Source organism: Epinephelus lanceolatus, chromosome 9 (assembly GCF_041903045.1).
Source record: "Epinephelus lanceolatus isolate andai-2023 chromosome 9, ASM4190304v1, whole genome shotgun sequence".
NCBI classification, from domain to species: domain Eukaryota; kingdom Metazoa; phylum Chordata; class Actinopteri; order Perciformes; family Serranidae; genus Epinephelus; species Epinephelus lanceolatus.
In genome coordinates, this window is record NC_135742.1 from 33,367,572 (window position 1) to 33,394,445 (window position 26,874).

The 26,874-nt window shown below is 41.3% G+C and overlaps 1 protein-coding gene across 5 annotated transcripts in view; it reads left to right on the forward strand.

Moving 5' to 3' along the window:
* Positions 1–717: 717 nt before the first annotated feature.
* The window catches only part of ep400 (E1A binding protein p400), a 34,579-nt gene continuing 8,422 nt past the window's right edge, over positions 718–26,874 (forward strand). The window contains exons 1-38 of one of the 5 annotated variants that reach the window (XM_033619048.2): positions 723–897; positions 2,518–3,872; positions 3,987–4,094; positions 4,220–4,304; positions 4,560–4,679; positions 6,358–6,752; positions 6,866–7,165; positions 7,518–7,703; positions 7,817–7,957; positions 8,058–8,136; positions 8,229–8,266; positions 8,366–8,423; positions 8,560–8,643; positions 8,982–9,095; positions 9,216–9,406; positions 9,490–9,667; positions 9,776–9,912; positions 10,025–10,194; positions 10,302–10,476; positions 10,606–10,742; positions 11,241–11,427; positions 12,043–12,212; positions 12,332–12,519; positions 15,213–15,512; positions 17,662–17,835; positions 19,928–20,080; positions 20,316–20,386; positions 20,488–20,777; positions 21,063–21,265; positions 22,037–22,206; positions 22,912–23,108; positions 24,683–24,794; positions 24,938–25,231; positions 25,338–25,412; positions 25,606–25,740; positions 25,839–25,883; positions 26,131–26,284; positions 26,560–26,792. In XM_033619048.2, the coding sequence (XP_033474939.2) occupies positions 2,553–3,872; positions 3,987–4,094; positions 4,220–4,304; positions 4,560–4,679; positions 6,358–6,752; positions 6,866–7,165; positions 7,518–7,703; positions 7,817–7,957; positions 8,058–8,136; positions 8,229–8,266; positions 8,366–8,423; positions 8,560–8,643; positions 8,982–9,095; positions 9,216–9,406; positions 9,490–9,667; positions 9,776–9,912; positions 10,025–10,194; positions 10,302–10,476; positions 10,606–10,742; positions 11,241–11,427; positions 12,043–12,212; positions 12,332–12,519; positions 15,213–15,512; positions 17,662–17,835; positions 19,928–20,080; positions 20,316–20,386; positions 20,488–20,777; positions 21,063–21,265; positions 22,037–22,206; positions 22,912–23,108; positions 24,683–24,794; positions 24,938–25,231; positions 25,338–25,412; positions 25,606–25,740; positions 25,839–25,883; positions 26,131–26,284; positions 26,560–26,792 (7,167 nt within the window). In that variant the 5' untranslated portion in view covers positions 723–897; positions 2,518–2,552. Of the gene's footprint in view, positions 898–2,517; positions 3,873–3,986; positions 4,095–4,219; positions 4,305–4,559; positions 4,680–6,357; positions 6,753–6,865; positions 7,166–7,517; positions 7,704–7,816; positions 7,958–8,057; positions 8,137–8,228; positions 8,267–8,365; positions 8,424–8,559; positions 8,644–8,981; positions 9,096–9,215; positions 9,407–9,489; positions 9,668–9,775; positions 9,913–10,024; positions 10,195–10,301; positions 10,477–10,605; positions 10,743–11,240; positions 11,428–12,042; positions 12,213–12,331; positions 12,520–15,212; positions 15,513–17,661; positions 17,836–19,927; positions 20,081–20,315; positions 20,387–20,487; positions 20,778–21,062; positions 21,266–22,036; positions 22,207–22,911; positions 23,109–24,682; positions 24,795–24,937; positions 25,232–25,337; positions 25,413–25,605; positions 25,741–25,838; positions 25,884–26,130; positions 26,285–26,559; positions 26,793–26,874 lie in introns of all 5 variants that reach the window. The other 4 variants (XM_033619049.2, XM_033619051.2, XM_078170877.1 and 1 more) reach the window with 4 other exon arrangements.

The window sequence follows — 26,874 nt, forward strand, 5'->3', positions numbered from 1 at the left end:
TTAGAGTTGTATGATACACAACATGTTATTTCTCATCTTTACTAAAATATAGCATTAAATCAAACATATTTATTTTAACATTTGTATTAGGTTTCTAATTTAGAGAGTCCACATCAGTCCAACACATTCTGGTGTATATACGGTGAAATCTAAATGAGAAATACTTTATTATTCCAGTCCACAGAAATCACAAGAGGATGTTGATAGCATAGATAGATGTATGTGGCAGCCTTGTGACACACAAACCACATGATGCTAGAATCAGACTTGATTCTAAATGTGTTTTGGTTTTGGCCAGCAGTCCACATCATTCTGGTGCATATACAGTCTCTATACAGTGAAATATAGATGAGAAATACTTTCTTATTCTAGTCCACAGAAACTACACTTATAATCCATATTCAGCTGAAATCTTTTTAATACAAGCTTTACCGGGTACGTGCAACATGCATTATCTTGAAAGATACTTCTTTAAGCTTGTTATCTATACAGTATTCACCACAAATTGTCCATGTCTTCTCCCAGTGTTTCATTAAATAAGAAAGACCAAAAACACATATAAGAGGGGACAGTGACAGAACTTACTGTGTTTCTAATATTTTTGTTAGAGCACTTATCTTATAATATATTAGTTTCACCAGTATAAATATTTCCATACCCAAAGAACTATCCTTTATTTCTGTTTTTACTTCACTTCCTGGAGACAGAAAGACATCCGGGTCACACAAAAGGTTGTCGCGGCCGCCATGTTGCTGAATGAAATTAGCTTCAAAACATTGAATATCCGCTAGCTATATCGATATTTTATTTTTTCGCGGAATAACCTTTGTTACAGCATGTGACTTATTGTAAATATGACTTAGGATTTATGAAACTACCACAGAAGCCCCATTCCCTGTAAGTAACCCCGTTGAGGTGATAAAATGTATTTATTCATTGAAAGCTGGCCTGCTAGCAATAACAAGCTAACATCGTTAGCATTGGCTAGCACGCGTCCCGTATCAAGGGTATTACAATTGCTGAAATGGCACAGACAGCATAATTGTAGATGCTGCAGCTTAATATTTGTAATCTGTGTTGCATATATTTACAACCCAACCCCCAGTCGGTGACTTATTATTTCGAAAATTGCAGGTGTTTATGTCTCATTGCAATGCTACCAACTAGCTAGCGCTAGCTAACGTTACGCCCCGGAGCGAAACTGTAAGTGGGAGCTAACGTTAACGTCGTAACAAACAATGAACATTTAAGTCATTACCAAAGAAATACTGCTTCATGTAGATAATTTTGGTTGTAAATATAGTGCCGTTATTGTCGTCTTCAAACGACTAGTCTGCCACAAACCAAGAATTTCTAAACGCTGTAGTTTATTGTAATAGGCCGACACTAACAGTACAAAACCATCACCGCTATCAGTAACGTTGTATCACGTATGTTTAAAATGCAGGTTGGCTTTTGCTGATTCACACCGGTAAACAAGACCAACCCCACCAGTTGCATTACAGGACAATTTTAAGTTATATCTGACGATTTAATGTTAAATTGGATATTTAATCTGTGGTGTACACAGGTATAAAGATGTAGCTGTGTTACATTAAAGATGAAATGTTAATGCTTCTTAATACGTAATGTCAACTGCTTATAAGGTGTATGTTCTGGTCTGAAAGGTAACAGCCCATCCCTACCCACCGTGTGTAAATAGCATTATGGTTATAACTGTACCCTACAATTACATTTTAATATGTGTGATGATGCTGTCCATCTGCCCTCTGTATCTGTCTTTACATTACTAAGTGTAAATGCATGTGAAGCTCTGTGTATGTATGTATGTAATGTATGCATATTTAAAATTAGTCATTTATGCAAGTTTAATACAGTTGGTTGACGTGGAGAAAATCCTGTCACGTTTGTAATTTCACATCAAAACACTGATTATATAGCCGGGTTAGACCGTCCCAGTGAAGTGAGCTCAAAATTCTGTTTGGCTTTCACTCATCAGGATACTCTTACCAGGCTACTGATTATATACATGATTAAGATTTTTAAATTAAATTATTAATTATAAAATAACTAGACAGGAATGTTGGTTTTAGGTTAAATTAGTAAATTGTACACCTGTCAAATTCAGGAACAACACAGTCATCATTACCAATAATAATGATGTTAAATGAAATGAAAAAAAAAATCCAGTATTTCTCTGAATCACCACTGCTCATTAAGTTGTAATATTAACCATAATGACCTAATACATAGAGAGATATTACAGGCATAAATGCTGAGGTATAAACAGTATAGCATAATCTCTTACAGTTGACAAATGCATATTGTCTGCATGCTGTTTGATGACGGAAATTTACGACCAGATTGGTTGTATTTTTGTAATATAACCATGTGTTACTCTTATATGCAATATTTGGAATGCCCAGCAGACACAGCCTTCTGACCGCCTTCTTTTTCGGACCCTTTTCAATAGTTAAAAATCACTTATTGTTATGCTCTGCTGTGCCCTTTCCACAGATTATTGTGCTTAGACATAGTAACAGTGTCACGCAATGCACCATGGAAGTGGATCACAGAATATGCAACGACAGCTTCAGAGATCCAAGTCTGTCAGTGGGTCGGAGGCAGAGGATCAGCAGCCCGCCATGGCAGTCACACAGCAGCAAGCTACAGTTAACCACCCTCAATCTCCTGTGACCACATTCTCCTCTGCTGCCAGCCCTTCAGCCCCCCAGTCACCTAATTATCAGATAATCATGAGTCGTAGCCCAGTCACTGGCCAGAACATGAACATCACATTACAAAATGTGGGACAAATGGTGACTGGTAACCAGCAGATCACCCTAACCCCACTTCCCATCCAGAACCCAGCCTCCCCTGGCTTCCAGCATACTACACCTCAGTGGAGGTTTGAGCATGCTCCATCCTCCTATATCCAGGTCACCTCACCTGTGCCCCAGCCCATGCAACCCCAGAGCCCCACCCAGCACAGCCCAGTCCCTCTGCAAGGTGTGACAAGGCCTGGAGCACCTGCAACAGCATTGGGTGTGTGTGGACAGAGTCCCACACGATTTGTTGAAGCTAGTATGTTAGTTCGGCAAATCAGTTTAGGCAGCCCATCGGGAAGTGGCCACTTTGTTTACCAGGAAGGAACAGGGCTGGCCCAGATTGCCCCTGCCACACCTGGCCAGGTACAGCTGGCCTCTCCAGGAGCCCCAGGTTCTGTGAGGGAACGCAGGCTCTCTCAGCCTCACTCACAGACCGGAGGCACCATCCACCACCTCGGACCTCAAAGTCCTGTGGCCACTGGTGCTGCTCTACCAACTCTGGGCAGTCCTGGTCACATCACTACTTCCAACCTACCTCCACAGATCAGCAGTATAATTCAAGGACAACTGGCACGCCCTATGATATTTGAGAAGACGTCGCAGGGTGTGGTTACTGGAGTAGGAACCACAGCCACACCTTCATTCAGCATACCCTCCTCCATTCCACCCTCCAGCCCATCCCTCACCAGTCCCCCCCAAGGAATCCCCAACAATCCCCTTGCACCCACCAGCATGGCTGTGGCCACTATGAAAAAGCAGGCTCCCAAGAAGTTAGAGGAAATTGCTCCTTCTACTCCTGAGATTGCCCAGCTGAGAAAACAGTGCTTAGAGCACCACACCAAGAAGATGGAGAGCCTGAAAGAAGTGTTCAAAGAATACCTGATTGAGCTTTTCTTTCTGCAGCACCTACAAGGGAACATGATGGACTATGTAGCTTTCAAGAAAAAGCCCTGTGTTCCCTTGTATACTTACTTGAGACAGAATGACTTGGACCTTGAAGATGAAGATGATGAAGAAGAACAGTCTGAGGTCATTAATGATGAGGTATTACATTGGCTGATTCTTAATGTGAGATCAAGTAGGAATTTTACAGATAGATAACTATGTTCATTTCATCCAGTGAATATTGTTCGACTTTCAAATCTGTGTCTTTTTCAGGTAAAGGTTGTTACTGGAAAGGATGGCCAAGCAGTGACACCAGTTGCCATAGCAACACAGCTTCCGCCGAATGTTTCTGCAGCTTTCTCTGTTCAGCAGCAGTTTCAGGTGATAGAGGCAACACTTGTTAAAGCACTTATTACAGTGAAATTATCTGTCGTTTCTTTTTTAAATTCTATTGAAAAATTTTACTGCTTATCCTTTACTAATTCCTTGAGAGGTTATTTTTGCAGGGACACCAAGGAACTTCTGCTGGCACCATGACAAACCCTGGAGACATGGATGCCTTTAAGAGGCAACAGGCCATGGTGCAAGCAGGTAGGGCAAGGATCGTAGACTCCTGTCTCTCCTATGTTGCTTTGTTTCCTCCCCGTTTGCTTTATTTTCTGTTTGTTTTCTTTTCTCCCTCTAATTGCTTCTGCTTTTAGATATTTGGCATCCTCTACTAGCGCTCTGTGTTGAAGTCTTAACCCGAGGAAGGAGAGGTGACCTGTAAGGTCTTCCGAAGGTCATTGCTCTGTGCCGAGTGCTTTTTTTTTGCGTTATGAGGGTATTGTGTGTTTTAAATCCCAGATCAGGCTAAGAGGTCCCGGATTGACGTTGGTCGCCATGGGCTAATTTTCCAGCATCCTGGTGTACCTCCTTTAGGATCACCTGGCGTTCCACTCCAGCAGCTTATGCCAACTGCGCAAGGTAGGAGTGCTACTACCAGGCTGCTCTGTGTTCTGTGCTGCTGGACGTAGCCCCTTCCTTAAACTAAGGAGATTTTAAAAAGTGAATCACAACATTCATCTTCTACAAACAAACTTCAAGCAGCATCAACAAACAGATCTTCATCCATTTGCTGGATTTCTCAGCACTCCACAGGAAGTTCAGGCTTAGCTGTACCAACACCAGCTCTCTCTGTCAGGATAAATGGGGAAGAAGACAATCCAAGTCTGAAGAAGAGTAGCCACTCAATGGGAAGATGCCATGTCTTATGATTTTCCTTTTTTGTTTTAACTATTGATCACCCGTCGTTATCCATCTCTTCTTTTCTGAAGTTTGTTCCTGTTAGTCATCTTTATTTGGACAGACCTTCCCGTGCTGATGGATTTTCATCTTATTTGGAGGTGGATCACAGAAAGTGGGAACCCTGTGGGAATAAATTTACTTTCCAATGGGTTTTGCTTGTTTTCCCATTTTATGAATCCACGTGTCATGCGTCCTTTTGGTTTCCCATTGTCATTACTTCACAAGTCTTTTCCTCTCCAATTGTCCGTCCTTGTATCATCAACAGGAATTCAAAATCATCAGTCTTACATTCATACGTTGCATCTTCAAGAGTGTCTTTTTTTTAATCTCATGTTCACATTTCGTTGATTTCCTTCCATGTTATTTCATGGCATTTTGTTCTGACTTGGCTTCTTTCCCTCAGTCTAAGTAGGAGGGGAATCATGTGGAGGAGTTGCGTTCACGGCGCAGGTTTTTGCGATTGTGGTGGTGTGGGTGTGTCAGGGCCAGGTGTTGATGGCGTCTAGGCAAGGTGGTGTGACACGTGCAGGGAGGTAAGGCAGGCGCTGCTTTAGTGTGCACAGCTCCGCTCAGACCTGCTGTCTGCAAGACCCCATGTGTGTCCTTTTGCTCACCTCTGTGCTTTGTCGCTATGTGCGGCATCCATATGCCTTGGTTACCGCTAGAATGACATCGCTTCATGCATGCCAACATATGGTGTTTTTGTGAGTGTCTGCTCTTTTTCTATATTTCCCCTCTCCTCTCCCTGTCTCTTTGTTTTCAGAAGTTGTTTTTTTTTGTTTTGTTTTTTTCATTTTCCTTTGTAACATTTCTCTTTTTCCTCTCTAAAAACCTCTTTTATTGCATGTATAATTTCAGATGTTTTTAACCATATTCTCTCAACATTTGAAATGCAATATTTTGGTTTTGCATTAATCAAAGTAGTATTATTATTTGAGAGACATGTAGATTCTCACATTGATTTCATTTCTTCTGTAATCATTTTGCTGTATGACTTTCATTAGTTTCCACTCTGATCATCAAATAGTAGTACACTACTGTTGAATCATAAAGTACATCTAGTTCAAGGTTTTGAGAAGCTCTAATAGCTGAAGCTCAAACTATCATTTAAAATTTAAAACTACTCTTTCAGTATCTGATCATTAGCTTCAAAAGATGTAATTAGTTTAAAGGGGTCTCTCAAATATGTATTAAGGGAAAGCTACCAGTTAATGGCATTTAAAACCTAATTATTCACTCGAGCATAATAAGACATAAAAACCCTTAAGATTGACAACTTGATTTTTACCGTCCTTCTTTGTGTTGCTTTCTATACCACCCCTTTGTATGTCCTATAATTTGGTCACTATGTGTACAGGCGGGATGCCGCCTACTCCTCAAGCGGTCCAGATTGCAGGACAGAAGCAGAACCAGCAACAATACGACCCATCCAAAGGACCTCCAGTGCAGAATGCAGCCAGCTTGCACACCCCTCCACCCCAGCTGCCTGGCAGACTGGCCCAAGGTGCCCTCCCTATGGCAGGCCTGTCCATGACACTCTCTCAGCAGGCTCAGCTAGTGGAAAACACAGCTCAGCCTGGTGGTCAGCTCCAGGCACAGGTGAAGGTGCAGGCAGGTGGGCCTGTCCTGGCCACAGTAAACCCCCACACACAGCTCCAGGCTCAGCTGCAGCAACAGATGCAGTCAGGTCTTCATCTCCAGTTGCAGCCCCAGCAGCAACAATCCCAGACTATACTACAGTCAGGACAAGCGGTCAGTCTACTTGAAACAATACAAATACAGTTTTCATGTATTTTTTGTGACTTAACGGTGATACTGCAGATGGTCCTATTATGAATGTTTTTTGTTTTTGCCTTTCATTATAGACGGTGGCACTTGCTCGCCCGGGTACAGAATCAAACCAAACAGTTCAGAGGATTATGACCAACTCAATATCCATGACCTCCATGTCTGCTGCGCCCCTTTCTGCTCCCAATGCTGTTCCAACCCCCCATACTGTAACTCCACTCCGCCCTCTTGGCTCCAACATCAACCCAAGCACCCAGTCCAAACTGACTGGAACCAATGGCATATCCGCAGTCAAAATTGGTGGCTTTGGTCAAAGTGCAACCATGCAGTCCTCACAGGAGGGTTCTCAAGATAAGCAAGTTGAGCAGGCGAAACTGGTGAGTTCCTCAAGCACTCTTAGTTTGCACACAGTGTCTGCAAATGACATTGACTTGAACAGATGCAGCTTGTAATGTCTTAAATAAACTTTTAGTTTTGCTTCATTGCCAGTGTGTGGTTCTGCTTAGTTGACTTTACTCAACTCACTTTTGGAAGGAAAATGAAAAGATATATAACTGACAATGCCCGATGATGTTGGTTGTTTGTATTCTGTTCTGCCTTTGTACATTGTGTTCTTGAGAATGCTTTTTTAAGTTTTGATCAGGGGGTTCAACACCTTATCTCTTATTGAAACAAGGATGAGTGTTCTTGATTTCTATTCTGATGCCACATGTTGTGTCTCTTTCCCAGGAGAATCAAGTGCATCAGCGCATCTCTGAGCTAAGAAAGGAGGGCCAATGGACAGCCAGTAGGCTCCCCAAGCTTGTTGAAGCCTCACGTCCAAAGTCCCACTGGGACTACCTCCTGGAGGAGATGCAGTGGATGGCAGCCGACTTTGCCCAGGAGAGGAGATGGAAAGAGGCTGCTGCTAAGAAGGTATGGCACAGATGGAATAATTCACACTCATCAGCACGACAAAAAGAGGACTCAGTGCAGAAATAAATGTGGTTTTTTTTTGTAAGCCAAACTGTCTTGTGTCTCCACTACAGCTTGTTCGCACATGTGCCCGTTACCATCAAGAGCAGAAGAAAAGTGAGGAGAGGTCAAAGAAGGAAAGGGAAATTCATCTTCGTCATATTGCCAGCACAATTGCCCGAGAGGTGGAATTCTTCTGGTCAAACATTGAGCAGGTTTGTTGATGTATTTAGTTATCTTCATTATAAAAGGCTGCAAGAATTTAAATAATTGTTTTTTTTACCAGTTTTAATTAAGTATTTTTTTTCCTGCCAGGTTGTGGAAATTAAACTGCAGTGTGAAATTTATGAGAAGAGGCTCAAAGCACTCAGCTTACAAAAGGCCTCAGCCAAAGGTATGTCCCACTGAGCAACTAGCCAAAACTTAAACACAGTATGTTTCCTCTATATCATGAGCCTTTACCTTCGTCTTTCTAACTTGTTACAGTACCTGGTCAGTCAACAGGAGTGAAAGCTGATAAAGAGGTATTTGATGCACTGACAGTCCAATGATTTACTTTGCAAATGCACCTATTGCATCTTATTTATATATTTTTAATATATATATTTTTCTTCTTCTTATAGGAGGCGGCAACTTCAGCTAGAAAAAGGAAATCAAGTTCGTCCTTGGCTGATGAGCATGGTATATGTCAAACTATTTAAGTTCCAGTAGCAAAAAAAGCAAATAATAGCATGGATGATTAAAAGATCTGTACAGCTGCTATTATGCTGCAAAATTATTTGCAACTGCTCATGACTTGTCTTCTCTTTTGTCCCAGATGAAGAGAGCACCATAGAGGAACAGGAGGCCATGGAGGGGGAAGCAGACCACAAAGCAGAGCTGGTTGACCTCGCCAAAGATGGTACTTATTTACTTAACTTCTCTGTCTATGCTTATTTGGAGGGGCAGGATTTAGCCGGAGAAACAGGTTTATTCCCAAACCCCATTTGTGCGATACTATCTTGTGCACAACATGCAGCATATTCATTGTCAGGAAACTGGCTCACTGTGGTACACAGCAAGTACTGGCACTCAAGACATAAGGGTGGGAGTAGTGTTACAAAATTTAATTACAAATTAATAGAAATTAGTACACCGTTTTTTAAAAAATTTTTGCTGCATAGTTAAATCATACAAGTCCCAATATTACTTGTCTTTGTGTCTACTGCTTGCTCCAACACTTTTGTATTTGGCTTTCAGCTGAGATGCCTCTTGATGCTTTGAAGAAGCAGTATGCTGGTGCCTACGTTGACGGCTTTGAGTGGCCCCAGCCTAGTCCCCATAGTGACGAGGATGACATGGAAGAGACTGGAGGTGCCTTTTTAATTAAAAAAAAAAAAAAAATGAAATTGTCATGTTCATCCTCATACCAGTTTTAGCTAGTGTTTTGTGAAGGATGGGATGTGAAGTAGTTTGTTTTCTTTATTATTTCAGAAATAGAGTGTCCTGCAGGCAGTCCACCCGAGGCAGTGTTGATTGATTCCCTGCTCAGTGTGGACCAGTACCGAGGTGTTGATAAAGCCGCTTCCTCTGACTCTGATGGGAAGCCTGCCAGAGACATAGCTGAAGTGGCTGCTGCCACAGAGCTCATCCTGCCCAAGGGCAGCTTCAGGACCACTTCCTCAGTAAGACACACACATGCACACACACAAACACAAAAGTAAAAGATGCCTTTTATCATTTTTTAAACTGATTTTTATTTTACCAGACCCGCAACCCAGCTCCTTTTCTACTGCATGGGTCACTGCGAGAGTATCAGCAAATTGGTGTGGACTGGCTCGTAAACCTTCACAAGAAACACCTAAATGGCATCCTTGCTGATGAGACAGGCCTTGGCAAGACCGTTCAGACAGTGGCTTACATGGCCCAATTGGCCAGTCAAGAGGGTATGCCTCTGTTCAAAGATACACATCATTTTTTTAATGGTCAATATTTTCTTTCATTCTTAATTTTGAACGAATGAATGTCAAAAAGACGTCTGTTTTTGTCCACAGGCATTTGGGGACCCCACCTTATTGTAGTAAGGACGTGCAAGTTGCTAAATTGGGAGGTAGAGTTCAAACGCTGGTGTCCTGGCCTTAAGATCCTCCTGTACCTTGGCAACAGAAGGGAACGCAGATCAAAGAGAATGGTAGTTCTGCTGTATTTATACAACACACATTTGTAACATTACCTATGGCCTTTTTTTTCAGTAGACAGCTGTAAATGTTATAACACATCATCTGCATCTCACATATCTACAGTGGTGGGGGGAAGCCAACAGCTTCCACGTATGTGTGACGTCCTACAAGCTGCTGATGAAAGACCAGAGCCATTTTCTGAGGAGAAGGTGGAGACACCTGGTCCTGGACGAGGTGCAGCTCATCAAAAACATGACTGAGAAACACTGGGAAACAGTCTTTGCTCTCAAAAGGTGAGCAGGGTGATAAACATGATATTATAATTTTTTAAGCTTGTTAATTCATTTATAATCTGTAAAGGCTCAGTCGACAGACTAAGATACTTCTTTGTATCTTGCAGTGAGCAGAGGATCCTCCTCATCAATACTCCCCTACAGAATACTCTAAAGGAGTTGTGGACCATGATTCACTTCCTCTTGCCAGGAATCACCAGGTCCTACTCTGACTTCCCTGTTAAGGCAGGCACAGACCAGAACCAGGACTACTGCCACAAACTGGTCATTCGTCTGCACAGGGTGGGTATACTGCCTGCAAATTCCTCTGTTCAGTGAGTTAATGAGCTGCATTAACATTCAGAAACATGATTGATTTTGTCTCACCTGCAATCATTGCACATATTAAAATCTTCTTACTTTTAACTCTAGATGATCCAGCCTTTCATCCTGAGGCGCTCTAAAAGGGACGTGGAGAAACAGCTGCCTAAGAAGTACGAGCATATCCTAAAGTGTCGTCTATCCACCAGACAGAAGAGCCTTTATGAGGACATCCTCACTCGACCAGGGTGAGATATTTCATCCACATGGGTCGTTTTTTATATATATATATATATATATATATATATATATATATATATATATATATATATAAAACATATTGTAATGTCAAAGTCAGGCTTTCCCTGGCAGTGAGAGTAATAATTGATAATCTCACCATGAATGAACTGGGCTTTACACAGATACTGGAGTTTGAAGACATGCTAATGATAGAATGTACCCACTATACCGTAACTCAGGGGTAATTTACAAATGAATCACTGTTTAATCTTGTTTTTTATGTACCTAATAATTTTCTTGCCACTAGTACCAAAACATGATTTAAGATTAGCTTTAACACATAGGCTGTACTGAGAAGTACCTTTTTTATTATCTGCTGTTTTGTAAAAAGATGAAAGATACTGTATAATGTGACACTATGTACATTGTTGTGTAGTATTGATTGGTTCTTTCTATTGTTTGGGACTGTTCTTAATCATGTCTTCTGTCTCTGTGTGCTCCCCTAGAGCTCAGGAGGCTCTGAAGACAGGTCATTTTGTCAGCGTGCTTCAGGTCTTGATGCAGTTACAGCGAGTGTGTAACCACCCTGAGCTGGTGGCACCCAGGGAGAGCAGCAGCTCCTACTTTGGCTCTTCTCTGCCATACAACGTGCCATCACTGGTGCTGGGAGCTCTTCAGAATGACTTGAGCAAGGTATATACTTGTTACTTGCATCGCTGATTTGCTGCCAGCCCTCATGTTTGTCACTGCTGTTTTACTGTCACTCGATAATTATGTGTTTACAACCTAATTGGCAAGTGTGTTGAAGTAATTTGTCAGAATACAGTTATGAAGGATTTGGGTATTTTTGAAATAAAAAGGTTATTTTTGCCTTTCTATGTTTTATCACATTATTAAATAGATACCATGCCTTGTTGCATTAGTATCATTGGACAGTCAAAATGAGCTGTATTGAGACATAACTTGGGCTCTGGCAACTTGTGATTGGCATTTGTCATTATTGTTTGACTTTTTAAAGTTAAAACAGTTGGATAAAAAAAGTTGATCTAGTAATTGATTATAAAAGTAAGTATGATTTCTTTCTAGTTGAATACATTGGTCTCCCTTATAATACTTTGTGTTCTTATATTTGTTTGCATGTCTGTTTCTTTCTTGAAATCCTGCCTATCATTTTAATCTTTTTAATATCACATAATTCCTTATTCTTATTTTGAACCTTGTGCATGTGTTGAATCTCCTCAAAAGATTTAATAATCAATCTGCATTGATCCGCCTCTGCTTTTGTCTTTCATTTCATCATCCTCCTAGATTGCAGACATGTCCATATTTGATCTGATCAATAACGAGAACAGACTGACTCGGTATCAGACTGAAGAGACAGTACCCAAACTAAAGGTCACTCAGCAGCTCATAGAGGAGATCCATGCTGGCCCAGATCCACCTGCACGACCCAAGCCATGTCCGATAAAACCCATGAGGTCAGCATTAAAATGTCTAAGTAACTTTACATGGTTAATGTGGTGATTGATGGATATTTTAAAATTGCTTGTATTGTAATTATGTAATGATATAATATTGATCTTTTTTGTCTGATTAGATTGTTCCAGCCAGTGCAGTATGGGACAAAGCCAGAAGGTCGCCTGGCTGCCATCACAAGTGCACCAGGCCAGCGTCCTCCAACGAGCTCTCCCACTACTAGCACCTCTGCCTCCAGCACCACCCAGGCAGCCCAGGCCAGGGGAAAGTCCCCTGTCACCACTGCAACTACTACAGCCACTTCCCACGGTAAGACCATTTCAGGAGTGGTGCTCAGTACAGGTCAAAACATTTTGTTTTCACAGTGGGCTAAGGATTTCGGATGGTGTCATCTAACGTCAAACTTTAAAAGACCAACTTAACTGCCCATAGATGTTTGTTGGCCCTTTACCTAATGTGCTTATACTAGTTTTAACCTTGTGTTATATATACTGTTATGCTGCATGATTTCGACACTGTTTTGGATTCAGATGAACCTGATTTACTTTGTCATGCTTAAAAAAACAATTAGGCTGTGCCCATAGCATTTTCAGCACACTTTAAAAACATGTACAGTGTGTACATAATTTTGCACAGTACGGCACGTTTTAAAGGTCAGTTTCTCCTCCTTCAGCATAATGGAGAGGTTTGGGACACTGTCACTGGCCAGATTCACGGGTCACAGAGGTTTCATTTGTTTAGATTTATGCTTCAATGCAGCAGTGGTGGGCTGGCCTTGTTGTTTTGTCCTCATAGCCGCACAGTCAGGATATAATAACAAGAAGCAACAGTCATAGTAAATGCTTTAGATGAAGAGCTGCAGGCAAAAGGAACTTACTTTTTTAAGTGACAATTGGCTGTCACTGAATACACCCACACAGATGGAAGTGATGTTCCAGGGATACACAATTACAGTTGCACTGACTTTGTTCATTGTCAGGTTAAAACTTTTCATGAATCAGATTGTTAGCAGTTATTAGGGATGCACCAATTGTGAAATTCTGGTCTGATACCAATGTTCAAAAGGACAATTTGGCAAGTAGCCAAAACTGATCCCAATGGGGTTTTTTTTTGCCTTTGTTGTATATTTCATATTTTCTTGTCAATTTTTCACAGTTTTGTGCCAGGGAAACAAAGAAATCATTTAAAAATTAAAATAACTGTTTTAATGTCGTTCAGCCCTCAATGACACTACCTTTGAATGATCACACAACTTTATGAAATAACCTTTAATATAATCTTCTCTCTCATGAAAAACATCTTTTTAATACCTGCCTCAAAAGCCTTTTTACTTTGTAAATCATAATACCCTCTCTAATAACTTTTATATTACTATAAAAATGGCAAAAAAAAGTTCATTTTACAACATATGAACACATCATGATAACGTTCTAATTTACCTTTGCTCAATACTCATTTTTACTGAATAGAGCTTGAACATATTACGTTATAAGTCAAGGCCTCCTCCACGAGCTGAACCATCTGCTAACGGCCAACATTAACTAGCTCTCTTCTGCATAATGTAGCATTATTAGGTAAAAAATATGGTGCGTCCCTTGATGTGTCAATAGGGAGTTTCCTGTGTCCTTTTATAACAAAGGTGTACCACAAAGGATCTCTGTTCATCCACAGCACATTTTCTGTTGTCCCTGGGAAGCTGGGACACATTATACCCTTTTTCCTTTACCACATTCGGTTGCACCAAGTCAAACCATGCTGATTTGTCTTTCCGTTATCGGTTAAGATGCACTGATCCGTGCTGCGCTAAAGCTGGACCATCTCTGGTGAAGGGCCAAAAGCATGCCTAACTGCCTCTAAGCAGGTAGCAATGACATCTTACTGACCGCATCCAACCCCCGACGATCCCCCTTCTCCCCCAGAAACAAGCGTGTCTTAAGAGACTCAACTCAGGTCTCTGCGCAAGAGACCAGAGATAAAGATGATTTTAAAAGTGTTTGTGTGTTTAGCTCTCAATACTTTTGTAGCTTCTAACTGAATCTCTATGGTTTGGAGTTTAGTTCTCCTCTGCGTCCCTGATTGTATTTATTATATCTACTTTATTTTACTGTTTCCTGGTCGCTTTCAGCCGTAAGGAGTCGTGTTAAGTTATTGCTGATGAAAACCCAACATTTCCTTATTTGCTGCTTCACAGTACAAGCATTTACATAACAAAATCACAAGGGACATTTGTTTTGAAGAATCTATAGAAAATTAAATGTGTTTAATACCAAATTAGCAGAGCTTTGTTAGCTGTCTTTCTTCAGTAAAAACAAGTCTGTTAATACCGCAGGGAGAAAGAGAATAAGCACAGTCACAGTAGGATGTTAGATGAAGAGCTGCAGACAACAGGCTTTTACTGCACCTCTGCAAACAGCTTACACTCAACAGATACATTTCTGTTACCTGCCCTGCTGTGTGATAGAAAAACACTTGCAGCAAAATAATGGGGGACCTTTAGCCATCAGCCTGCTGCTTTTAAACATTGTCACTCAAGACAAGCCGTCATCAGTTAAAGACACACCTTCAAGCAGGTAGCCCTGTTGTAATGGAGCCACAAACCCTGCCACTGTAAAGGCTCAAACCAAGCCAAGCCAAGCCAGTGCATAAGCGTGGAAAAAGGGTACTGGTCTCAAGCTCTGCTTTGTAGCCTGAGCAAAATTATGTGACACAACAAAAAAACATAGTCCGCTGCCATCTGTGAATGTCAGCGTGTTTGGTGGTAGCCCTATGGCTGTCAACAAGGTCAATATTATCCATTACCAATGTTAGGCCAAAAAATCGGTGCATCCCTAACAGTGATCAGTCTGTTTATAATTATTAATAACATCTCTAATCATGCTTGCTGTGTTGGCCCACTACTGCTGAGTGATTTATATGGAGGAAACTGTTCGTTTTGATAATCTGACTGAATATTGGGTTCCCCTAACATGTAGTCCCATACCCCATTGCCTTGTACTTCACAGTGGTTGGAACAGCTACTCAGAGAGCCCAGACTACCCCTCCTGTCAGCAGCAGCAGCAACACTGCCGCCTCCACTGTAGCCTCCTCTGGGAACAGTGGCATTGGGCAGCATGTGTTGGGGGCTGCCTCTGTGGCCTTGGGCCAGACCTTAGCTGGCACAGTCGTGGGATCCATTGCTCCCATCGGCCAGCCAGCATTAGCACAGGTCCCCAGGCCAGCTCTAGCCCCCAGCCATGCCATCCAGCCAAGCTTACTGTCCCAGAGGCTGGTTCTTACATCTCAGGCCCAGGCACGGTTGCCTAGTAAGTGGCCTCCCCTCCCTCTCAGCATTTCCCCTCCACCTCTGGCACAAGAGTATGGGCTGCTCTACACTGAGGCCTTTACTTGGGGCACTGCTGATATGTGTTCAGTCTTCACTTGTCCAGACATAGACTCAAACTTGCAATGGTAGCAGCACTGGTGGTGCAGCAATTTTGCTCATGGCAGAGATGACATTTATCAATAGTTATACAACTCGTGATGAAAAAAATCTCCCTGTATGATCAGATCTGTAGCCATATCAGCAGCATCTCCACAGCCTCAGCATTCTCCAATTTCTTTCTCCAAACCTGCATGTACACTATGAACAACCCACTTATGTTATACCACACATCATGACACTGTTTAACTTAATTATTATGTCCTCCCCCTTCTTTTAATAATTTTGTTTCTCCCAGTTTACTAATATTCTTTTGTCTCTTGCATCAGCCCAGCTGCAGGAAGCCCAAAGCTTTGGTTGTTTTGTTTTATTTCTTTGCTAATGTTATGATTTCACTCTGATGTTGAGCATCACTGTAAAGCATGTTGAAATGGTCCCACAAATTGCCAACCCTTCCCGCCTTAAATGTGAACAGAGAAACCTTTTCAATAACAACACACAGAATCAGAATATAGACACATTAATTATTCACTGGCTTATCTCATTGGCTTCTGCTGTTTCTAAATTTCCAACTTTGTGGAACTAAGGTTGCTGAAACCCCTTGAATATGATTCTTAAAGTTAACATTGTTTATGTGTCAATTAAGCCCAGAAAGTAAATGTTTTGATAGTCTGTGAACATATATATATCAGTAGACATAAACTCAACTTAATGATTCATGCACACTAATATCTTGTGCCCACAAAATGGCAATGTGTTCTTGTTAATACTTCATGCAGTTAATAACTTTTGAATATGACAGTCTGTTAAAGGGTGAAGAAAATAACTGAGTTTACAACCAAAACTCAAAATACAACCCCAATTCCCAAAAAAGTTGGGACAAAATGTAAAACAAACATCTTTTCGATCTATATTCAGTTGAATACAGTACATACAAGACAAGATATTCAATGTTTAAACCGATTAACTTTATTGTTTTTCGTAAATATTCATTCATTCTGATTTTAATGCCTGCAACACATTCCAAAAAGTTAGGACAGGGGCAACAAAGAACTGGGAAAGTTTTGGGATGCTCAAAAACATCTGTTTGGAACATTCCACAGGTAAACTTGGGAATTTGTAATGGTGATAGTATCATGATTGGGTATAAAAAGACATCCTCTAAAGGCTCAGCTGTTCACAAACAAGAAGGGCGCAATATTCACCACTTTGTGAAAACCTGTTTGGGCAAATAGTCCAAGAAATAGTGCAGGAACTTTGGGGTTTTCACCATCTATAGTCCATGATATCATCAACAACATCCAGAAAGGCAGGACTTCTCTGGGTTCAAGCTCATCTGAGATGGACTGACACAAAGTGACACAAAGAAATGTGACACAAAGAAATGATAAAAAAGTTTATCAGTTTGAATTATCTTGTCTTTGTACTGTATTAATTTCCAAAAATGTATTACGTGAGAAGGTTTATAACCAATAAATTTCTCATTTGCACCTCTTTTCTCTCATACATTTTCTAATGTAAGGGCCTACCAGAATGAGCACATTGCTTTATCTAAAATGTCTTAAAAGGGTAAACCAGTGTTTCCACATGCCCATCAAAATGAAAACAATAATTATCCTTTTAAAAGATTGATTAATTATCATAATAGTAGTGACTGATTAATAGGGGGTGTTCAAAGACTTTTAATTGACAGGGTATCACCATCCCTAAGTCTACCTCCATGAAAAGGCATCAAGTTCAATGCTTTATGTATGTGTATGTTTCAGGCTCTCTGTCTCACCTGAGGACTGCCCTTACAGCCATTTTCTTTTCCCTTCAGGGTTTGTTAAAGTAGGAGCTGCTATGGTTCTGTTGTGGAGGGCGGCTGTGCTCGTTCCTCTAAATAATCCACCCTGGTTCTGCATGTCTTGTCTCTTTTTCACCCTTTAACTAACTGATGCAGAGCATATGGTTTTGTTCCTATTACACTGTCTGACATTTCAGCTGACTTTTTAATGCTGTCTTTGATGAATTGTCTGTTCTTTCCATTGAAGGTGGAGACGTGGTGAAGATTGCCCAGTTGGCCAACATTGCAGGCAGTCAGAATCGTATCTCCCAGCCAGAGACTCCTGTCACTTTGCAGTTTCAGGGAAACAAGTTCACTTTGTCCCCCAGCCAGCTCCGCCAGCTCACCACTGGACAACCCTTGCAGCTCCAAGGTACACTCGGTAAAGTACATCTCATTGTCACACTTTTATCTCAACTTAGTTATCTGTTTTCTGACCCTTTGACATCTTGACCTTTACATGAAATTATGGATGCTTATTCTACTTGTCTATAACACCTCAGGGCATTGAAAGTGCCTGATGGCCTCAGCTTAAGACGCATACCATGTACAGTCAGGTCCATAATTATTTGGACAATGATACAGTTGTCGTCATTTTGGCTCTGTACACCACCACAATGGGTTTTAAATGAAACAATGAATACCTGCTTAAAGTGCAGACTCTCAGCTTTCATTTAAGGCTTTTTTCAAAAATGTAGTATGAACCGTGTAGGAATGACAACCATTTCTTCACACAGTCCCCCAACTTTAAGGGCTCATAAGTATTTGGACAAACTAACATAATCATCAATTAAACAGTCAGTTTTAATACTTGGTTGCAAATCCTTTACAGTCAATGACTGCCTGAAGTGTTGGACACATAGGCATCATCAGATGCTGGGTTTCTTCCCTGGTGATGCTCTGCCAGCCCTTTACTGCAGCCGTCTGCACTTCCTGCTTGTGTTTTGGGTGTTTTGCCCTCAGTTTTGGCTTCAGCAAGAGAAACGCATGCTCATTTGGATTCAGGTCAGATGATATGACTTGGCCATTGCAGAACATTCCACTTCTTTGCCTTAAAAATGACTTTGGTTGCTTTATGGTTGCAATATGCTTCAGGTCATTGTCCAACTGCACTGTGAAGCATCGTCCAATGAGTTTTGAAGCATTTAGTTGAATCTGAGCAGATAATGGTGCCCCAAACACTTCAGCTTTCATCCTGCTGCTCTTGTAAGCAAGACAAGACTTCACTAGAATAAATACAGAGGGTTTATCACAAGATGCAAACCATTGGTTAGCCTTAAAAATGGAAGGCCAGATTAGAGTTTGTCAAAAACCATCTAAAAAGCCTGTATAGTTGTGGAACAGCATACTATGGACAGATAAAACAAAGATCAACTACCAGAATGATGGGAAGACAAGAGAAGGAAGAAGGGAAGGAACTGCTCATGATCCAAAGCACACCACCTCATCAGTGAAGCATGGTGGAGGTACTGTTATGTCATGGCCATGTATGGCTGCCAGTGGAACTGGTTCTCTTGTATTTATTGATGATGTGACTGCTGACAAGAGCAGCAGGATGAAAGCTGAAGTGTTTGGGGCTACATTATCGGCTCAGATTCAACCAAATGCTTCAAAACTCATTGGACGATGCTTCACAGTGCAGTTGGACAATGACCTGAAGCATACTGCAAAAGCAACCAAAGACATTTTTAAGGCAAAGAAGTGGCCAAGTCATATCATCTGACCTGAATCCAATTGAGCATGCGTTTCTCTTGCTGAAGCCAAAACTGAGGGCAAAACACCCAAAACACAAGCAGGAAGTGCAGACGGCTGCAGTAAAGGGCTGGCAGAGCATCACCAGGGAAGAAACCCAGCATCTGATGATGCCTATGTGTCCAACACTTCAGGCAGTCATTGACTGTAAAGGATTTGCAACCAAGTATTAAAACTGACTGTTTAATTTATGATTATGTTAGTTTGTCCAAATACTTATGAGCCCTTAAAGTTGGGGGACTGTGTGAAGAAATGGTTGTAATTCCTACACGGTTCATACTACATTTTTGAAAAAAGCCTTAAATGAAAGCTTAGAGTCTGCACTTTAAGCAGGTATTCATTGTTTCATTTAAAACCCATTGTGGTGGTGTACAGAGCCAAAATGATGACAACTGTATCATTGTCCAAATAATTATGGACCTGACTGTAATTGCAACTTCGCTGGTTTGATTATAGCAGGGGACTTTTGTTGCATGTCATCCTCCTCTCTCCCCTTATTTCCTGTCTTTCTGTTACCTGCTGTCAGTATACCTTGGATACAATTAAAGATTGAAGATTGAAGATTTTGTCTTAAAGTCCAATTGGATTTAAATCAATAAGCATTGTTTTATTTTTCACATGTATTTTAATGGCCATGTGAATCCTAACTGCCACTCAAGCTAGTGTTGGGTTTTGAGAGTGCACCTCTTACATTTGTTGCTTAATTTGTGTCATGGATTTAGGCAACATCCTGCAGATTGTGTCAGCTCCAGGGCAGCAGATCATCAGGCCTCAGGGATCCATGGTAATGCAAACAATGCCACAGGCTGTCCCTGCCTCCAACGCCTCATCTACACCTGGCACACCTCATCCCGCTCTGTCAACAGCCCAACAAGGTGACTCATTCACAGTGAAAATATTGCATTATTATCTCTATTTGACTGTCTCCTAATCAGTTATTTAGTAACATCATCTAGTACCAGTATGATTATAATGGTGAAAGTTAATAGGTTTTGTGTGACATAAAATGCTACCTCATCCCCATTAGGTTAAACACTGGCAATTGCAATAGCGCTGCTTTAATGAATTGAAATTTTATTCTTCTATTGACGTTCTGTATTTCTTTTTAAGCACTGGGTGTAACAACAAATGCCACATCATCTCCCACCAAGCTCACTGCTGCAGCTCATGCGGGCTCTCAGGTCAGTACACCACCAAGCAAAGTCATGTTTATGATGCCTGAAACATTTTACAGCATGCAAACTAAATTTTTGTGTGTACCATCTCTCAATGTAATGATCAGGAGTCTTCAGAAGAAAAGACTCAAAAGCTGAAGGAACGTTTGACCCGTCTGTTTGAGGCAAACGAGCGACGCTGTAGCCGCAGAGTGCTGTACGGTTCAGACCTGCTGCAGGCGTGCACTTTGAGCACAGAACCTGGTCACTCTGCCCTGACTGCTGGAGGCTGGAGGTGGGTGGGCAGAGAGAGCTGCCTCAGGGCCCAGAGAACCTGCGTGGCTACCACCTCTACACTGCAGTCCACTCTGCTCTCTGTGGAGGACCGCCTGGAGGCTGCCAACAGCCTTATCAAGAGGTACTTCAGCTCAGTAAAGAAGCCTCCTGAAATCTTTACTGCACATGAAGTTTGAGGCCATCATAAAACACCTTATAAAGCCATTCATTGTGGTTATGTGTAGTTTACTGGCCATGTTGTTAGAACTGCATTGGTCGGGTAAAACAACACTTTTGCTGCAGTATTAAAAATAAACATGATTTCTACCATCATCTTTGTAAAATAAACTAACAACTTACCTTTCACCACAATTCAGTGCCATATGTTTCTCAATCCAAATAATGTTTGTCTGTTGTCATGTTTTAGGCTGGTATGTGTGGTGCCTCCAGCTGTAGCCCCACCTCCTCACCTGTATGCAGCCAATCCCCCAGTTCCCTACAGCCTTGAGCAGAAGTCCCTTCACTGTCGGCTACAGGAGGCCTCTGCCCCCCACAGTGCTGACATCCACCACTTGGCTTCCAGGCGTCTCCTCTGTTTTTCTGACCTGCAGCTAATGCAGATGGACTCAGGTTAGTCTAGCATCTTTTTTTGTTTTGTTTTTGTTTTTGTTTTTTTTGTTGTTGTTTTTTTTTTTGGAATGCAGCAAGCTGGGACTGCAAAATGAATGACCTAAAAACATGTATCAGTTTTTACAATGTTACTAACTAAACCAATATTTATGTAGAAACATCACTGTTATCCTTCTGCCTACACAGAGTGAATGACTCATTCCATATTTGGCTTAGTGTAGCTTTCTTCAAACAGAAGAACAGGCTGTCCATACACTCTGTCTCTTGTACACAGGAAATGCAGTCACCTGTAAACACAATATTTAAATAGAAATAAAAAGAAACAGTGCTCATGTCATCTGTGTGCTTGTCGGAACTGTTTAAAGAAAAAATATAATGTAAAACACAATGAAAAATTGGGGTAAATGGGCCTTTTTCCTTTACTCGGATCCAGTATTCCAAGCCAGTGTAACTATTGTAAAAACTGTTGGGATTACAGAAAAAACTGCACCTGTAAATTAGCAGACACTGGCCCTCAGTTATAAAACAAATGTACGACAGAAGACTGAACGTACAGTCATGGATAACGCATGAATCCTATCATTAGATGATTTCTGCACTGGTTTGTGTGTTATATTAATAAATGAGGGCCTCTATACTCTTTGTAGTCACTGTCACTATACAACTAAAGTAAACCTTTCTGTGGTGTTCCAGCAGGGTGTACCTCAGCTGCAAAGTTAAGCGTCTGACCTTGCCAGGAATAATAACTTTTGATATTTTTCTTTTCCAAAGGTAAACTGGAAGCTCTTGCCATTTTGCTACAGAAGCTTAGGTCAGAAAACCGCCGCGTCCTCATCTTTACTCAGATGGTGAAGATGCTAGACATCCTGGAGACCTTCCTAGACTACAGGCAGCTCAGTTATGTGCGGGTCGATGAAAGCTTCACCCCTGATGAACGAGAGGTAAATTCACCACCACTTACACTGGTTCTGACAAACCAAACTCAACAAGCTTCAAAGCTGAAGCTAAGTCAGCATTACCTGCATCAAAAATCTGCCATTGTGTTGCTAGAATTGATGTGTCTAATTATAGCATCAACTGTTGTCATGGAGAGCAATGGGACCAGGTATAACAGTTGACTGGTAGTGGGCAAGCATGTGCTTTGAAGTGCAAAAGTGTATATAGATTCTCTATCTGTCCTCCTCGTGATCCAAGAACGTTCTTCATACCTTTTATGTGCAGGTCAAGTTTTATATCATCATGTGACAGCAAAGTCATGTGAGACCCAAGAACGGGTCACATGTTACATCGATCAGTAACAACTCAGTTGTTTGAAGGGCCCTGTCATCCTCAAGGTTGCTTCTGTCTTTGGTCACCATTAAACTTTTAAACCACAAAAAGTATGAAGTACTGTTGTTACTAAACATGGACAGATACATTTATCTGTTGACTTTATATTGTAGTTTGAACCTGTTCATAGACATTTCTGGCTCAACAAAGGGACAATGAGATCACCGTCTGGGCTCATGGGTTTAGGTCTTTTCTATTTGCTGCTGCATAATTTATTCCAAGTGTGAAATAAGTGTAATTCTTAAAGTGTATTGTCAACAGCTTCTTTTTTAGCCTTTTTCCAGTCTGTTCATGTGCTTAATGTTGTGTCTTTTCAGGAGAATATGAAGAAGTTTAACAGGAACAGGAAGGTGTTCTGCAGCATCCTGACCAACCGCTGCTGCTCTGCTGTTGGGACGTTGTTTGATGCAGACACCATCATCTTCTACGACACAGACCTCAATCCCAGCATGGACGCCCGCACCCAGGAGTGGTGTGACAAAATAGGACGTTCCAAGGATATACACATATACAGGTGATATTATTAATACAGGGAAATGTGTTTTAGGTTTTCTTCATTTTAATGTTCCTTAACTCATTACTTGCAAAACTGTAGATATAACCTTCTTATAAATATTAAGGATTGTCCAGTTGATTGGCCACTGAGTGTTATTGGGTGATATTCATTCTAAATAGTTTGATTGACGGTGACTATCAAGACCGATCAAATGACACAAGGCAATTTCTTTAGGCGCCGCTGAAATGGCTTCACTGGTCTGGTGGTTCTGTCAAACTGAAGCTCACATTGAGCATTCACTGTTACAGTCATGGTTTACTGCTAACCTGACATCCAGCTCATCTGCCTGTACTAAGTGCAGACAGACATCTCTCTTTGCTTATACACGCACTGCACTAAATGCTGCAGAACACTTAACATTTAGCTTTGTTTTGTCCTGCTCATGCCCATAATACTGTCATGGCATCTGATTTAATATACCAGGTCTTTTTCATCTGCATTTCTTTAGGATTTGAACCGTTTTGTATCTTTGACTGAAAATGCAGGGCTGATTAGATTGCTTGTAACATCTCAATGGAACAGAGTCGATTCAACTTCTGAAAATAACCCACACAGAAAACTGGTTGTGTATTTTAACTTGTGATTGTGATTATATGTTGTACTTAACAGACCTACTCTATACATTTAATTTGTCTTTTGGTTGTAGTGGCACGGTCATACTAGGCAGGATCGTGGGTTATAGTTTGTAAACGCGTTTGCCAGCTAAAGTGATAGTAAAAACCAACCTCAGATTCACTTTCATTTGGCTTTTTGCCTCGTTATACTTGTGTGTTTTCAGCACTTTGTCTCTTATATGCCTGCTGCATATGGTCTGGCACGTGGTCGCCACCTTTTTATAAAGTCTAGACCTCACCTGATATGAGTGAATGACCATAAATGTCCCTAACACAGAAAATAAGAAAGTACAGGCAGAGTGCAGAGTCTCTGCAGAAAAATACACTGCCACACACCTCTGGTGGGTCATAAGAGATGATTGAGAAGGGTTACTTTAGTCTGAATCTATCCATTGTTTTTTTTAGTAAAAGCCTGCATAGTGTATTTTGGAAGGTTTGGTTCACCCAAGTTGGAAAGAAAAATCTCATTTATCTCTGATTGTGTCCAACAATGTTGGTAGATTTTGTTTAATGTGGCCAAGTTGTGAAATTTCTATCTCTGAATCTCCACTCCAGCACATTGGAGGTGGCTGTGATGTCTGTTTGTAGCATTCAAAGCATTGAAGATATCATTTTTCAAAAATCCAACAGCTACTTTTCTTTCCAAAAGCAATGCCCTTATTATCCACAGATCCTACTGTGAATAGCAACATTATGCAACTCTTAAATCTCCGATGTTGTTCAGAACAGTTCAATAAATAAATAATGCTACCCGCTAAATACCTTCAGATAGACTTCATGATCAGTCATGGGTATTCGCCAATACAGCTTCCAGTGATTGTTGAACAGCCCCAAAAATCCTGATGAGAGATCCCTTACTAAACACTGATATTTAAGGACTTTGGTGCTACTCTTGCTTATTTTTTGTGTGTTTCCCAGGTTGGAGAGTGGGAACTCCATTGAAGAGAAGCTACTGAAGAATGGCACTAAGGACCTGATCAGAGAGGTTGCTGCCCAGGGAACTGACTACACCTTGGCTTTCCTCACACAAGTAAGATGAACTCACTGTGGTCTTGTCCTGGAGTTTCGAAACAGTACACACTTTAATCCTTATATTTGCTTAAAGCTTGATATATGAAAAATACATGAAAGCCTGGGACATTTAGTAACTGACCTGATACTTTGTGTTTTCAGCGGACGATCCAAGATCTGTTTGAGGTGGAGGCAGGCTCGGGGGAGAAGGTGGAGGAGTTTGTGGTTCTTCACCAGGAGCCATCTGCCTCTGAGGCCATTTCTCCCAGAGTTGCTAGACCCTACATCCAGGCTCTCCACAGCATTAATCTGGATGCCCTGCCAGAGGAGGAAGAGCAAGAGCAACAGGACGAGGAGTTGGTAGGGAAGGAGTCAGCAGAGGACAACCAGGAGTCAGAGAGCCAAGCTAAAGAGGAGCCTGCTCAGAAAGAAGAGCTGAATGCAGTCATGGAACAGGTAGCTTTACTTTTTTAATGTATCCTGGAAAATACAAGAAAAACACTGAAATAAAATGAATAATGCAAACAAATATTTTTACATTTGCTTCCCTTCTCATAAACAGCTCACACCAATTGAAAGGTATGCCCTGCATTACCTGGAGTACCTCCACATCAGTGACGATGAAACTGCTCTCAAGGTAACTTCAACTGTAATGTAACCAAAGATTTTTATTACACAGACTTGAGGCATATATTTACAGATTTACAGTAGTATAGATATGGAAATCAGTCCATTTATCAACTAATCGTTTCTACTCTACTGTGTTGGTATAAGTGCACCATTTGTCCCTTAATAAATCTGACTGATTAATTCATGTTTATGTTCCTCAGGAGCAGTTGGAGTGCTCTAAGAGAGGCTGGGAGCAGCAGCAGCTGCAGAAGCTGAAGGAGGAGGAGGAGGAGCGGCAGATTATGGAGGGAGATGAAGATCTCTTCACTTACACCAGAGAGGATGCCTACAACATGGTGGGTGGCCATTGTGATCTCTGCTAATCAAACGAGAAGTGGTGCGTGGATTGTGCTGCACAGTTGTTGACATTAACCTTTTCTGTGCCTTTCAACAGGAGTATGTATTTGATGCCGAGGACGGCCACACAGAAATCATGCCGGTAAGACACCAAATGTGATGTAATTAGAAAGCAGTTAAATTATGCACAATGTTTTAAGCTGTGTCTAATAAATTGATTTGATCAGTTGATAAATTGATTATATGTGAACATTTTACATAAATCCTTGTATTATCTGAATTTGGATCTTTGCTGTTCTCCTCCCAGTTTCATTTATTTGTATTGAGGCATATCATGAACTCCCACCCTGTCTTCTGTCTATATTCTGACTTGTGATTTTCCAACACAGCTTTGGACTCCACCCACACCACCACAGGATGACAATGACATTTATATCGACTCTGTGATGATGCTGATGTATGACACCACACCTATGCCAGAGTCCAAGCTGCCTCCGATCTACATCCGCAAGGAGCACAAGAGACTCAAGATGGACCCCTCAGGTAAAACAAGATTTGTTGTCAAGGTCTTCATTTACTCCTTTGTACAACAATACGTCAGTCCTGCACTACATATTTAGTTATATATATATATATTTACTGAGAATATTTGGTTTTGCTCTAAACAGTAGTTTTGTCTGGTTTCAGACAAGGAATTGTTGTAAAATCTGGAGTAAATGTGTATTTTAATAGATATATTTTTTAAAGATAGATACATGAAGTGTTATTGCAGGTTAGTTTGCTTTCTCTGTCCTCACTGGAGTGTGTTTGTCTAGCAGCAGCCAGAAAGAAGAAGAAGGGCCATGGGGAGACGGTCATTCCTCCACGCTCACTTTTCGAAAAGGCCAGCATGCTCAAAGTTCGCCGAGAGGGCAAGGACCAGAAAAAGAACTTCTCCCTCAAGCAGCAAGCGCCCTTTGCCAAACCCCTACCCTCGCTGGTTAAACCTGCCATGGAGGCTGGCCAGGACAACCCCGAGTGGCTCATCAGTGAGGACTGGGCTCTGCTTCAGGTACTGGCTCCACTATCAGCTTCCATGTTGATCTTCCTTTCCAGATGTGTTGATGGAAATGAATACATCTTGAATTGCACTT